The 15000-nt window shown below is 42.6% G+C and overlaps 1 protein-coding gene across 1 annotated transcript in view; it reads right to left on the reverse strand.

Moving 5' to 3' along the window:
* The window catches only part of SPTAN1 (spectrin alpha, non-erythrocytic 1), a 194926-nt gene that overhangs the window by 2704 nt on the left and 177222 nt on the right, over positions 1-15000 (reverse strand). The window contains 3 exon segments of the mRNA XM_053373414.1: positions 951-1097; positions 5457-5510; positions 12767-12963. Coding sequence (XP_053229389.1) covers positions 951-1097; positions 5457-5510; positions 12767-12963 — 398 coding nt within the window.

Below are 15000 nucleotides of genomic sequence, written 5' to 3' on the forward strand. Positions count from 1 at the left end.
TTCTGGATTTATTCCGATTGATTTCAATTTATTCACATATAATCCAATTTATTTCGATTTATTCTGGATTTATGCCGATTGATTCCAATTTATTCACATATAATCCAATTTATTCCGGATTTATTCACATATATTCCGGATTTATTCCAATTTATTTTGATTGATTCCCATTTATTCCGGATTTATTCACATATATTCAAATTTATTTCGATTTATTCCCATTTATTCCGGATTTATTCCAATTGATTGCGGATTTATTCCAATTTATTCACATATATTCAAATTTATTCCGATTGATTCCAATTTATTCACATATATTCCAATTTATTTCGATTTATTCCCATTTATTCTGGATTTAATCCAATTTATTTCGATTTATTTCGATTTATTCCAGATTGATTCCAATTTATTCCGATTGATTCCAATTTATTAACATATATTCAAATTTATTTCGATTTATTCCGATTTATTCCGGATTTATTCCAATTTATTCCGATTGAGTCCAATTTATTCACATATAATCCAATTAATTTCGATTTATTCCCATTTATTCTGGATTTATTCAGATTTATTCTGATTGATTCCAATTTATTCACATATATTCAAATTTATTTCGATTTATTCCCATTGATTCCGGATTTATTCCCATTTATTCACATATATTCCAATTTATTCCGATTTATTCCAATTTATTCCGGATTTATTCCAATTTATTCCGGATTGATTCCGATTTATGCACATATATTCCAATTTATTCCGATTTATTCCCATTTATTCTGGATTTATTCCAATTTATTCCGGATTTATTCACATATATTCAAATTTATTCCGATTTATTCCGGATTTATTCCAATTTATTCTGGATTTATTCCGGATTTATACCCAATAATAATAATAATAATAATAATAATAATAATAATAATAATAATTGAATTTAATAATGCTCCTACCTGTTGGGATCCACCGTGTCCAGAATGGATTCAAACTCAGGATCCGGCTCTCCTTCCTCCACCATCGGCAAGTCGTAGCCGAGGGATCGAAGGCAGGATTTAAACTCCTGGTGATTCAGGCGGCCGGATTTGTCCTTGTCGAAGTGCCTGGAATTTTGGGGGGAAAGGCGATTATCAATCAATTATCAATCAATCAATCAGTCAATCAATCTTGGGAATGATCAATCAATCCATCCATCCATCCATCCTGGAAATCAATCAATCCACCCACCTTGGGAATCAATCCATCCATCTTGGGAATTAATCAATCAATAAATCCATATTGGGAATCAATCAATCAATCAATCTTGGGAATGATCAATCCATCCATCCATCCATCAATCCTGGAAATCAATCAATCAATCCATCTTGGGAATCAATCCATCCATCTTGGGAATTAATCAATAAATCCATATTGGGAATCAATCCATCTTGGGAATTATCACTCAATTAAGCAATCTTTGGAATTATCAATCCATCTTGTGAATTATTAATCAATCCATCTTGGGGATTATCAATCAATCAATCAATACATCTTGGGAACTAATCAATCATTCAATCAATAAATAAATTCATCTGGGGAATAATCAATCAATCCATCTTGGGAATCAATCCATCCATCTTGGGAATTAATCAATCAATCAATCGATCTTGGGAATTATCACTCAATTAAGCAATCTTTGGAATTATCAATCAATCCAGCTTGGGAATTAATCTATCAATCCATCTTGGGAATTATCAATCAATCAATACATCTTGGGAACTAATCAATCATTCAATCAATCAATAAATAAATTCATCTGGGGAATAATCAATCAATCCATCTTGGGAATCCATCCATCTTGGGAATTAATCAATCAATAAATCAATCAATCTTGGGAATTATCACTCAATTAAGCAATCTTTGGAATTATCAATCCATCTTGTGAATTATTAATCAATCCATCTTGGGAATTATCAATCAATCAATCAATACATTTTGGGAACTAATCAATCATTCAATCAATAAATTCATCTGGGGAATAATCAATCAATCCATCTTGGGAATCAATCCATCCATCTTGGGAATTAATCAATCAATAAATCAATCAATCAATCTTGGGAATTATCACTCAATTAAGCAATCTTTGGAATTATCAATCAATCCATCTTGGGAATTAATCTATCAATCCACCTTGGTGATTATCAATCAATCAATACATCTTGGGAACTAATCAATCATTCAATCAATCAATAAATTCATCTGGGGAATAATTAATCAATCCATCTTGGGAATCAATCCATCCATCTTGGGAATTAATCAATCAATAAATCAATCAATCTTGGGAATTATCACTCAATTAAGCAATCTTGGGAATTATCAATCAATCAATCCATCCATCTTGGGAACTAATCAATCATTCAATCAATCAATCAATCAATCAGTAAATTCATCTGGGGAATAATCAATCAATCCATCTTGGGAATCAATCCATCCATCTTGGGAATTAATCAATCAATAAATCAATCAATCAATCTTGGGAATTATCACTCAATTAAGCAATCTTTGGAATTATCAATCAATCCATCTTGGGAATTAATCTATCAATCCACCTTGGGAATTATCAATCAATTAATTCAATCAAACTTGGGAATGACCACTCAATCAATCAATCTTGGGAACTATCACTCAATCTTGGGAATTATCAATCAATCTTGCGAATTATCAATCAATCAATCAATCAATCTTGGGAATTAATCACTAATCCATCTTGGGAATTATCAATCAATCTTGGGAATTATCCATCAATCAATCTTGGGAATCAATCAATCAATCTTGGGAATTAATCACTCAATCAATCTTGGGAATTATCAATCAATCTTGGGAATTATCCATCAATCAACCAATCAATCAATCAATCAATCAATCTTGGTAATTAATCACTCAATCCATCTTGGGAATTAATCTTGGGAATCGTCAATCAATCTTGGGAATTATCAATCAATCACTCAATCAATCAGTCTTGGGAATTATCACTCACTCAAGAAATTAATCCATCTTGGGAATTATCAATCAATCAATCAATCAATCAATGTTGGGAATTATCAATCAACGAATCAATCAATCAATATTGGGAATTAATCAATCAATCCATCTTGGGAATTAATCAATCTTGGGAATCGTCACTCAATCAATCTTGGGAATTATCAATCAAACAATCACTCAATCACTCAATCAATCAATCAATCAGTCTTGGGAATTATCACTCACTCAAGCAATTAATCCATCTTGGTTATTATCTGTCAATCAATCCATCCACCTTGGGAATTATCAATCAATCAATCAATCAATCAATCTTGGGAATTAATCACTCAATCCATCTTGGGAATTATCAATCAATCTTTGGAATCATCCATCCATCAATCCATCAATCAATCAATCAATCAATCTTGGGAATTAATCACTCAATCCTTCTTGGGAATTATCAATCAATCTTGGGAATTATCCATCAATCAATCAATCAATCTTGGGAATTAATCACTAATCCATCTTGGCAATTATCAATCCATCTTGGGAATTATCCATCCATCAATCAATCAATCAATCTTGGAAATTAATCACTCAATCCATCTTGGGAATTATCAATCAATCTTGGGAATTATCCATCCATCCATCCATCCATCCATCAATCAATCAATCAATCAATCAATCAATCTTGGGAATTAATCACTAATCCATCTTGGGAATTATCAATCAAACAATCACTCAATCAATCAATCAATCAGTCTTGGGAATTATCACTCACTCAAGCAATTAATCCATCTTGGGAATTATCAATCAAACAATCACTCACTCAATCAATCAATCAATCAATCAGTCTTGGGAATTATCACTCACTCAAGCAATTAATCCATCTTGGGAATTATCTCTCAATCCATCCATCCATCTTGGGAATTTTCAATCAATCAATCAATCAATCTTGGGAATTAATCACTCAATCCATCTTGGGAATTATCAATCAATCTTGGGAATTATCCATCCATCCATCCATCCATCAATCAATCTTGGGAATTAATCACTCTTTCCATCTTGGGAATTAATCAATCTTGGGAATCATCACTCAATCAATCAATCAATCAATCAGTCTTGGGAATTATCACTCACTCAAGCAATTAATCCATTTTGGGAATTATCAATCAAACAATCAATCAATCAATCAATCAGTCTTGGGAATTATCACTCAAGCAATTAATCCATCTTGGGAATTATCAATCAAACAATCACTCACTCAATCAATCAATCAATCAGTCTTGGGAATTATCACTCAAGCAATCCATTTTGGGAATTATCAATCAAACAATCAATCAATCAATCAATCAATCAGTCTTGGGAATTATCACTCACTCAAGCAATTAATCCATCTTGGGAATTATCAATCAAACAAGCACTCAATCAATCAATCAATCAATCAGTCTTGGGAATTATCACTCACTCAAGCAATTAATCCATCTTGGGAATTATCAATCAAACAATCACTCAATCAATCAATCAATCAATCAATCAGTCTTGGGAATTATCACTCAAGCAATTAATCCATCTTGGGAATTATCAATCAAACAATCACTCAATCAATCAATCAATCAATCAATCAATCAGTCTTGGGAATTATCACTCACTCAAGCAATTAATCCAGCTTGGGAATTATCAATCAAACAATCACTCAATCAATCAATCAATCAATCAGTCTTGGGAATTATCACTCACTGAAGCAATTAATCCATCTTGGGAATTATCAATCAAACAATCAATCAATCAATCAATCAGTCTTGGGAATTATCACTCAAGCAATCAATCCATTCTTGGGAATTATCAATCAATCAATCAATCAGTCTTGGGAATTATCACTCACTCAAGCAATTAATCCATCTTGGGAATTATCAATCAAACAATCAATCAATCAATCAATCAATCAGTCTTGGGAATTATCACTCACTCAAGCAATTAATCCATCTTGGGAATTATCAAACAATCACTCAATCAATCAATCAATCAATCAGTCTTGGGAATTATCACTCACTCAAGCAATTAATCCATCTTGGGAATTATCAATCAATCAATCAATCAATCAATCAGTCTTGGGAATTATCACTCACTCAAGCAATTAATCCATCTTGGGAATTATCAATCAATCAATCCATCCATCTTGGGAATTATCAATCAATGAATCAATCAATCAATCAATCAATCAATATTGGGAATTAATCAATCAATCCATCTTGGGAATTAATCAATCTTGGGAATCGTCACTCAATCAATCTTGGGAATTATCAATCAAACAATCACTCAATCAATCAGTTTTGGGAATTATTACTCAAGCAATTAATCCATCTTGGGAATTATCTCTCAATCCACCCATCCATCTTGGGAGTTATCAATCAATCAATTAATCAATCAATATTGGGAATTAATCAATCAATCTTACTTACTTGAACATCATGCTGAACTCCTTCAGCGCTTCTTCGGTGACCCCTGTCGTGTTCCTGATGGAAAAGAGAAATTTATTATTATTATTAATTATTATTAATTATTATTATTATTATTAAATCATTAACGCCGTCAAATCGTGGCCTCTGAATCACTTTGATCCCTATTATTATTAATTATTATTAATTTAATAATTCAAATCGCTTTTATTACTATTATTACTATTATTATTATTATTAAATCATTAACGCCGTCGAATCGTGGCCTCCGAATCACTTTTATCCCTATTATTATTAATTATTATTAATTGAATAATTCAAATCGCTTCTATTACTATTATTACTATTACTATTATTATTAAATCATTAACGCCGTCGAATCGTGGCCTCCGAATCCCTTTTATCCCTATTATTATTAATTATTATTAATTTAATAATTCAAATCGCTTTTATTACTATTATTACTATTATTATTATTATTATTATTATTATTAAATCATTAATGGCGTCGAATCGTGGCCTCCGAATCACTTTTATCCCTATTATTATTAATTATTATTAATTTAATGATTCAAATCGCTTTTATTACTATTATTACTATTATTATTATTATTAAATCATTAACGCCGTCGAATCGTGGCCTCCGAATCCCTTTTATCCCTATTATTATTAATTATTAATTATTATTAATTTAATAATTCAAATAATTATTCAAATCGCTTTTATTACTATTATTACTATTATTATTATTATTATTAAATCATTAACGCCGTCGAATCGTGGCCTCCGAATCCCTTTTATCCCTATTATTATTAATTATTATTAATTTAATAATTCAAATCGCTTTTATTACTATTATTACTATTATTATTATTATTATTAAATCATGAACGCCGTCGAATCGTGGCCTCCGAATCCCTTTTATCCCTATTATTATTAATTATTATTAATTTAATAATTCAAATCGCTTTTATTACTATTATTACTATTATTATTAAATAATTAACGCCGTCAAATCGTGGCCTCCGAATCACTTTTATCCCTCTTATTATTAATTATTATTAATTTAATAATTCAAATCGCTTTTATTACTATTATTACTATTATTATTATTATTATTATTAAATCATGAACGCCGTCGAATCGTGGCCTCCGAATCCCTTTTATCCCTATTACTATTAATTATTATTAATTTAATAATTCAAATCGCTTTTATTACTATTATTACTATTATTATTATTATTATTAAATCATTAACGCCGTCAAATCGTGGCCTCCGAATCCCTTTTATCCCTATTATTATTAATTATTATTAATTTAATAATTCAAATCGCTTTTATTACTATTATTACCAGCATTAGTATTACTACTATTTATTAATTTAATCAAAGCAGAGAGCGGATCGATACAGGGTGGGGGAGATCCGTCCGGGGAGTGGATCTCCCCCTACATCTCAGGGGATCTCTCTCACCTGTCTTGGATCTGCTGCCTCTGCACCCCCAGTTGATCCCCTAGATCTCGGGGGATCTCACCCGGCTTGGATCTGCTGCATCCGCACCCCCAGTTGATCGCCCTAGATCTCAGGGGATCTCTCTCACCTAGCTTGGATCTGCCTCACCCGCATCCCCCAGTCAATCCCCCGAGATCTTTGGGGGATCACTCTCACCTGGCTGGGATCTGCTGCTCCAGGTTGTGCTGCATCCGTACTCCCAGTTGATCCCCTAGATCTCGGGGATCTCTCAATCTCTCTCACCCCTAGATCTCAGGGATCTCTCACCCCTAGATCTCGGGGATCTCCCTCACCTGGCTTGGATCTGCTGCACCCACCTCCCCAGTCGATCCCCCGAGATCTCAGGGATCTCTATCACCTGGCTTGGATCTGCTGCTCCAGGTTGTGCTGCCTACGCACCCCCCAGTTGATCCCCTAGATCTTGGGGATCTCTCGATCTCTCACCCCTAGATCTCGGGGGATCTCTTTCACTGGCTTGGATCTGCCGCTCAAGGTTGTGCTGCACTCGCACCCCCAGTTGATTCCCTAGATCTGGGGGATCTCTCACCTGGCTTGGATTTGCTGCTCCAGGTTGTGCCGCCTCTGCACCTCGAGTTGATCCCCTAGATCTCGGGGGATCTCTCTCACTGGTTCGGATCTGCTGCACCCACCTCCGTAGTCGATCCCCCTAGATCTCAGTGATCTCTCCCTCACCCGGATCTGCCATACCCACACTCCCCAGTCGATCCCCTAGATCTCAGGGGATCACTCACCTGGCTCGGATCTGCTGCATCCGCACCCCGCCTCCCCAGTTGACCCCCTAGATCTCGTGGGAATCTGCTGCTCCAGGGTGTGCTGCACCCGCCTCCCAGTCAATCCCCTTAGATCTCAGGGGATCTCCCTCACCTGACTTGGATCTGCCACACCTGCCACCCCAGTCGATCCCCCTAAATCCCAGGGATCTCCCTCACCTGGCCTGGATCTGCTGCTCCAGGTTGTGCTGCATCCGCCTCCCCAGTCAATCCCCCTAGATCTCGGGGATCTCTCTCACCCCTAGATCTCGGGGGATCTCTCTCACCCTAGATCTCAGGGATCTCTGTCTCACACAGCTAGATCTCGGGGATCTCTCCTCACCTGGCCTGGATCTGCTGCTCCAGGTTGTGCTGCATGCGCATCCCCAGTTGATCCCCCTAAATCTCAGGGAATGATCTCTCTCAACCCCTAGATCTCGGGGGATCTCTCCCTCACCTGGCCTGGATCTGCTGCTCCGGGTTGTGCTGCATGCACATCCCCAGTTGATCCCCCTAAATCTCAGGGAATGATCTCCCTCAACCCCTAAATCTCGGGGGGTCTCTCCCTCACCTGGCCTGGATCTGCTGCTCCAGGTTGTGCTGCATGCACATCCCCAGTTGATCCCCCTAAATCTCAGGGAACGATCTCTCTCACCCTAGATCTCGGGTAGATCCCTCTCCCCTGGCCTGGATCTGCTGCTCCAGGTTGTGCTGCTGCTCCAGGTTGTGCAGGTTGTCCTCCCCAGTCGATCCCCCTCGATCTCTCGGATCTCTCTCAACCCTAGATCTCGGGATCTATGTCTCTCACTCCTGGATCTTGGGGATCTCTCCCACCCGGCTTGGATCTGCTGCACCTGCCTCCCCAGCCAATCCGGCTGGATCCCAGGGATCTCCCTCACCTGGCCTGGATCTGCTGCTCCAGGTTGTGCTGCATGCGCACCCCCAGTTGATCCCCCTAAATCTCAGGGAAAGGTCTCTCTCACCCTAGATCTCGGGGAGATCCCTCTCCCCTGGCCTGGGTCTGCTGCTCCAGGTTGTGCAGGTTGTCCCCCCAGTCGATCCCCCTCGATCTCTCGGATCTCTCTCACCCCTGGATCTTGGGGGATCTCCCTCATCTGGCATGGATCTGCTGCTCCAGGTTGTGCTGTATGCGCATCCCCAGTTGATCCCCCTAAATCTCAGGGAACAATCTCTTTCAACCCCTAGATCTCGGGGGATCTCTCCCTCACCTGGCCTGGATCTGCTGCTCCAGGTTGTGCTGCTGCTCCAGGTTGTGCAGGTTGTCCTCCCCAGTCAATCCACCTCGATCTCTCTCAACCCTAGATCTCGGGATCTCTCTCTCTCACCTCTGGATCTTGGGGGATCTCTCCCACCCGGCTTGGATCTGCTGCACCTGCCTCCCCAGTCGATCCCTAGATCTCTCGGATCTCTCTCAACCCTAGATCTCGGGATCGCTCTCTCACCCCTGGATCTTGGGGATCTCTCCCACCCGGCTTGGATCTGCTGCACCTGCCTCCCCAGCCAATCCGGCTGGATCCCAGGGATCTCCCTCACCTGGCCTGGATCTGCTACTCCAGGTTGTGCTGCATGCGCACCCCCAGTTGATCCCCCTAAATCTCAGGGAACGATCTCTCTCACCCTAGAACTCGGGGAGATCCCTCTCCCCTGGCCTGGATCTGCTGCTCCAGGTTGTGCTGCTGCTCCAGGTTGTGCAGGTTGTCCTCCCCAGTCGATCTCCCTCGATCTCTCGGATCTCTCTCAACCCGAGATCTCGGGATCTCTCTCTCTCACCCCTGGATCTTGGGGGATCTCTCCCACCCGGCTTGGATCTGCTGCACCTGCCTCCCCAGCCAATCCGGCTGGATCCCAGGGGTCTCCCTCACCTGGCCTGGATCTACTGCTCCAGGTTGTGCTGCATGCGCAATCCCCAGTTGATCCCCCTAAATCTCAGGGAACGATCTCTCTCGACCCCTAGATCTCGGGGGATCCCTCCCTCACCTGGCCTGGATCTGCTGTTCCAGGTTGTTCTGCATGCGCATCCCCAGTTGATCCCCCTAAATCTCAGGGAACGATCTCTCTCACCCTAGATCTCGGGGAGATCCCTCTCCCCTGGCCTGGATCTGCTGCTCCAGGTTGTGCTGCTGCTCCAGGTTGTGCAGGTTGTCCTCCCCAGTCGATCTCCCTCCATCTCTCTCAACCTGAGATCTCGGGATCTCTCTCTCTCACCCCTGGATCTTGGGGGATCTCTCCCACCCGGCTTGGATCTGCTGCACCTGCCTCCCCAGCCAATCCCCCTGGATCCCAGGGATCTCCCTCACCTGGCCTGGATCTGCTGCTCCAGGTTGTGCTGCATGCGCATCCCCAGTTGATCCCCCTAAATCTCAGGGAACGATCTCTCTCACCCTAGATCTCGGGGAGATCCCTCTCCCCTGGCCTGGATCTGCTGCTCCAGGTTGTGCTGCTGCTCCAGGTTGTGCAGCTTGTCCTCCCCAGTCGATCCCCCTCGATCTCTCGGATCTCTCTCCCACCTGGCTTGGATCTGCTACACCTGCCTCCCCAGCCAATCCCGCTGGATCCCAGGGATCTCTCCTCACCTGGCCTGACTGCTGCTCCAGGTTGTGCTGCTGCTCCAGGTTGTGCAGGTTGTCCTCCCCAGTCGATCCCCTCGATCTCTCGGATCTCTCTCAACCCTAGATCTCGGGATCGCTCTCTCACCCCTGGATCTTGCGGATCTCTCCCACCCGGCTTGGATCTGCTGCACCTGCCTCCCCAGCCAATCCCGCTGGATCCCAGGGATCTCTCCTCACCTGGCCTGGATCTGCTGCTCCAGGTTGCGCAGGTTGTCCTCCCCAGTCGATCCCCCTCAATCTCTCGGATCTCTCTCAACCCTAGATCTCGGGATCTCTCTCTCTCACCCCTGGATCTTGGGGGATCTCTCCCACCCGGCTTGGATCTGCTGCCCCTGCCTCCCCAGCCAATCCGGCTGGATCCCAGGGATCTCCCTCACCTGGCCTGGATCTGCTGCTCCAGGTTGTGCTGCTGCTCCAGGTTGTCCTCCCCAGTCGATCCCCCTCGATCTCTCGGATCTCTCTCAACCCTAGATCTCAGGATCTCTCTCTCACCCCTGGATCTTGGGGGATCTCTCCCACCCGGCTTGGATCTGCTGCACCTGCCTCCCCAGTCGATCCCCTAAATCTCTCGGATCTCTCTCAACCCTAGATCTTGGGGTCTATCTCTCTCACCCCTAGATCTTGGGGATCTCTCCCACCCGGCTTGGATCTGCTGCACCTGCCTCCCCAGCCAATCCTGCTGGATCCCAGGGATCTCTCCTCACCTGGCCTGGATCTGCTGCTCCAGGTTGTGCTGCTGTTCCAGGTTGTCCTCCCCAGTCGATCCCCCTAGATCTCTCGTATCTCTCTCAACCCTAGATCTTGGGATCTATCTCTCTCACCCCTGGATCTTGGGGATCTCTCCCACCCGGCTTCGATCTGCTGCACCTGCCTCCCCAGCCAATCCCGCTGGATCCCATGGATCTCTCCTCACCTGGCCTGGGTCTGCTGCTCCAGGTTGTGCTGCTGCTCCAGGTTGTGCAGGTTGTCCTCCCCAGTCGATCCCCCTCGATCTCTCGAATCTCTCTCAACCCTAGATCTCGGGATCTATCTCTCTCACCCCTGGATCTTGGGGGATCTCTCCCACCCGGCTTGGATCTGCTGCACCTGCCTCCCCAGTCGATCCACTAGATCTCTCGGATCTCTCTCAACCCTGAATCTCGGGATCTATCTCTCTCACCCCTGGATCTTGGGGGATCTCTCCCACCCGGCTTGGATCTGCTGAACCTGCCTCCCCAGCCAATCCGGCTGGATCCCAGGGATCTCCCCTCACCTGGCCTGGATCTGCTGCTCCAGGTTGTGCAGGTTGTCCTCCCCAGTCGATCCCCCTCGATCTCTCGGATCTCTCTCAACCCTAGATCTCTGGATCTCTCTCTCTCACCCCTGGATCTTGGGGGATCTCTCCCACCCGGCTTGGATCTGCTGCACCTGCCTCCCCAGTCGATCCCCTAGATCTCTCAGATCTCTCTCAACCCTAGATCTCGGGATCTCTCTCTCACCCCTGGATCTTGGGGGATCTCTCCCACCCAGCTTGGATCTGCTACACCTGCCTCCCCAGCCAATCCCGCTGGATCCCAGGGATCTCTCCCTCACCTGGCCTGGATCTGCTGCTCCAGGTTGTGCTGCTGCTCCAGGTTGTCCTCCCCAGTCGATCCCCCTCGATCTCTCGGATCTCTCTCAACCCTAGATCTCGGGATCTCTCTCTCTCACCCCTGGATCTTGGGGGATCTCTCCCACCCGGCTTGGATCTGCTGCACCTGCCCCCCCAGTCGATCCCCTAGATCTCTCGGATCTCTCTCAACCCTAGATCTCGGGATCTCTCTCACACACCCCTGGATCTTGGGGGATCTCTCCCACCCGGCTTGGATCTGCTGCACCTGCCTCCCCAGTCTATCCCCCTAGATCTCTCGTATCTCTCTCAACCCTAGATCTCGGGATCTATCTCTCTCACCCCTGGATCTTGGGGGATCTCTCCCACCCGGCTTGGATCTGCTACACCTGCCTCCCCAGGTTGTGCTGCATCCGCCTCCCCAGTCAATCCCCCTAGATCTCTCGGATCTCTCTCACCCTAGATCTCAGGGATCTCTGTCTCACACAGCTAGATCTCGGGGATCTCTCCTCACCTGGCCTGGATCTGCTGCTCCAGGTTGTGCTGCATGCGCACCCCCAGTTGATCCCCCTAAATCTCAGGGAACGATCTCTCTCACCCCAGATCTTGGGAGATCCCTCTCCCCTGGCCTGGATCTGCTGCTCCAGGTTGTGCTGCTGCTCCAGGTTGTGCAGGTTGTCCTCCCCAGTCGGGATCCCCATCTCGGGATCTCTCTCTCACACCCCTGGATCTTGGGGGATCTCTCCCACCCGGCTTGGATCTGCTGCCCCTGCCTCCCCAGCCAATCCCGCTGGATCCCAGGGATCTCTCCTCACCTGGCCTGGATCTGCTGCTCCAGGTTGTGCTGCATGCGCATCCCCAGTTGATCCAGTTGATCCCACTGCTGGGCCAAGCCGACGGTGCTGTGTTCGGTGTACTTGTTGTCCAGGATCAGGGCCTCCTCCATGGCGGCTCCCAGATCCTCGATCTTCTTCAGCTGGCTGCGCATGGCGCGGATCTCCTGGTGCTTGCGCTGGATTCCCGGAAGGGGGGAGAGAGGAAGGGAGGAAGGGAGGGAGAGAAGGGGAAGGAGGAAGGGAGAGAGAGAAGGAAATAAAGAGAGAGAGAAATAGGGAGAAAGAGAGAGAGAGAGAGAAAAGGGGAAGGAGGAAGAGAAAGAGAGGAAGAGAGAGAATGAGAGAGAGAGAGAGAGTGAAGGGGAAGGAGGAAGAGAAAGAGAGGAAGAGAGAGAACGAGAGAGAGAGAAAGAGAAAAGGAAAAAAGAAAGGAGGAAGAGAAAGAGAGAAAGAGAGAGAAGGGGAAGGAGGAAGGAGGAAGAGAGGAAGGGAGAGAGAGAAGGAAATAAAAATACAGAAAGAGAAAGAGGGAGAGAGAGAGAGAGAGAGAAATAGGGAGAAAGAGAGAGAGAGAGAGAGAGAGAGAGAGAGAGAGAGAGAAGGGGAAGGAGGAAGAGAAAGAGAGGAAGAGAGAGAACGAGAGAGAGAGAAAGAGAAAAGGAAAAAAGAAAAGGAGGAAGAGAAAGAGAGAGAAAGAAAGAAAGAGAGAGAGAGAGAGAAGGGAAAGGAGGAAGAGAGGAAGGGGGAAGGAGGAGAGAGGAAGGGAGAGAGAGAAGGAAATAAAAATACAAAGAGAGAGGGAGAGAGAGAAAGAAAGAAAGAGAGAGAGAGAGAGAAATAGGGAGAAAGAGAGAGAGAGAGAGAGAGAGAGAGAGAGAGAGAAGGGGAAGGAGGAAGAGAAAGAGAGGAAGAGAGAGAAGGGGAAGGAGGAAGGGAGGAAGGAGGAAGAGAGGAAGGGAGAGAGAGAAGGAAATAAAAATACAAAAAGATAAAGAGAGAGAGAGAGAGAGAAGTAGGGAGAAAGAGAGAGAGAGAGAAGGGGAAGGAGGAAGATAGGAAGGGAGGGAGAGAGGAAGGGAGAGAGAGAAGGAAATAAAAATACAGAAAGAGAAAGAGAAAGAGGGAGAAAGAGAGAGAGAGAAAGGGAAGGAGGAAGAGAAAGAGAGGAAGAGAGAGAATGAGAGAGAGAGAGAGAGAAAAGGAAAAAAGAAAAGGAGGAAGAGAAAGAGAGAGAAAGAAAGAAAGAGAGAGAGAGAGAGAAGGGAAAGGAGGAAGGGAGGAAGGAAGAGAGGAAGGGAGAGAGAGAAGGAAATAAAAATACAAAAAGAGAAAGAGAGAGAGAGAAATAGGGAGAGAGAAATATGATTAAATAAATGAAAATTATAAAGTAAGAATTAGAATGCATTCATGATTAAATTAATAATAATAATAATAATAAGGCTAATCACAATTAGAAGGCGGCAATTAGAATGCATTCATGATTAAATAAATTAAAATAATAATAAGAATTAGAAGGCAGCAATTAGGTTACATTCATGGCTAAATAAATGAAAATTATAATAAGAATTAGAAGGCAGCAATTAGAATGCATTCATGATTAAATAAATGAATATTATAAAGTAAGAATTAGAATTAGAATGCATTCATGATTAAATATTATATTTAATACTTTAGATATTTAATATATTGAATATTTATAATTTACATTTAATTTTATAATTTAAATATTTATAATTTAAATTTATAATTTAAATTATAAAGTTAGAATTAGAATGCATTCATGATTCAATAAATGAAAATTATAATAAGAATTAGAAGGCAGCAATTAGGTTGCATTCATGATAAAATAAATGAAAATCATAAAATAAGAATTAAAATGCATTCATGATTAAATAAAATTATAAAGTAAGAATTAGAATGCATTCATGATTAAATAAATGAAAATTATAATAAGAATTAGAAGGCAGCAATTAGAATGCATTCATGATTAAATAAATGAAAATTATAAAGTAAGAATTAGAATTAGAATGCATTCATGATTAAATACTATATTTAATACTTTAAATATTAAATATATTTAATATTTATAATTTAAATTTAATGTTATAATTTAAATATTTATAATTTAAATTTATAATTTAAATTATAAAGTAAGAATTAGAATGCATTCATGATTAAATAAATTGAAATTATAAAGTAAGAATTAGAATGCA

Source organism: Podarcis raffonei, chromosome Z (genome assembly GCF_027172205.1).
Source record: "Podarcis raffonei isolate rPodRaf1 chromosome Z, rPodRaf1.pri, whole genome shotgun sequence".
In the NCBI taxonomy this organism is placed as follows: Eukaryota; Metazoa; Chordata; class Lepidosauria; order Squamata; family Lacertidae; genus Podarcis; species Podarcis raffonei.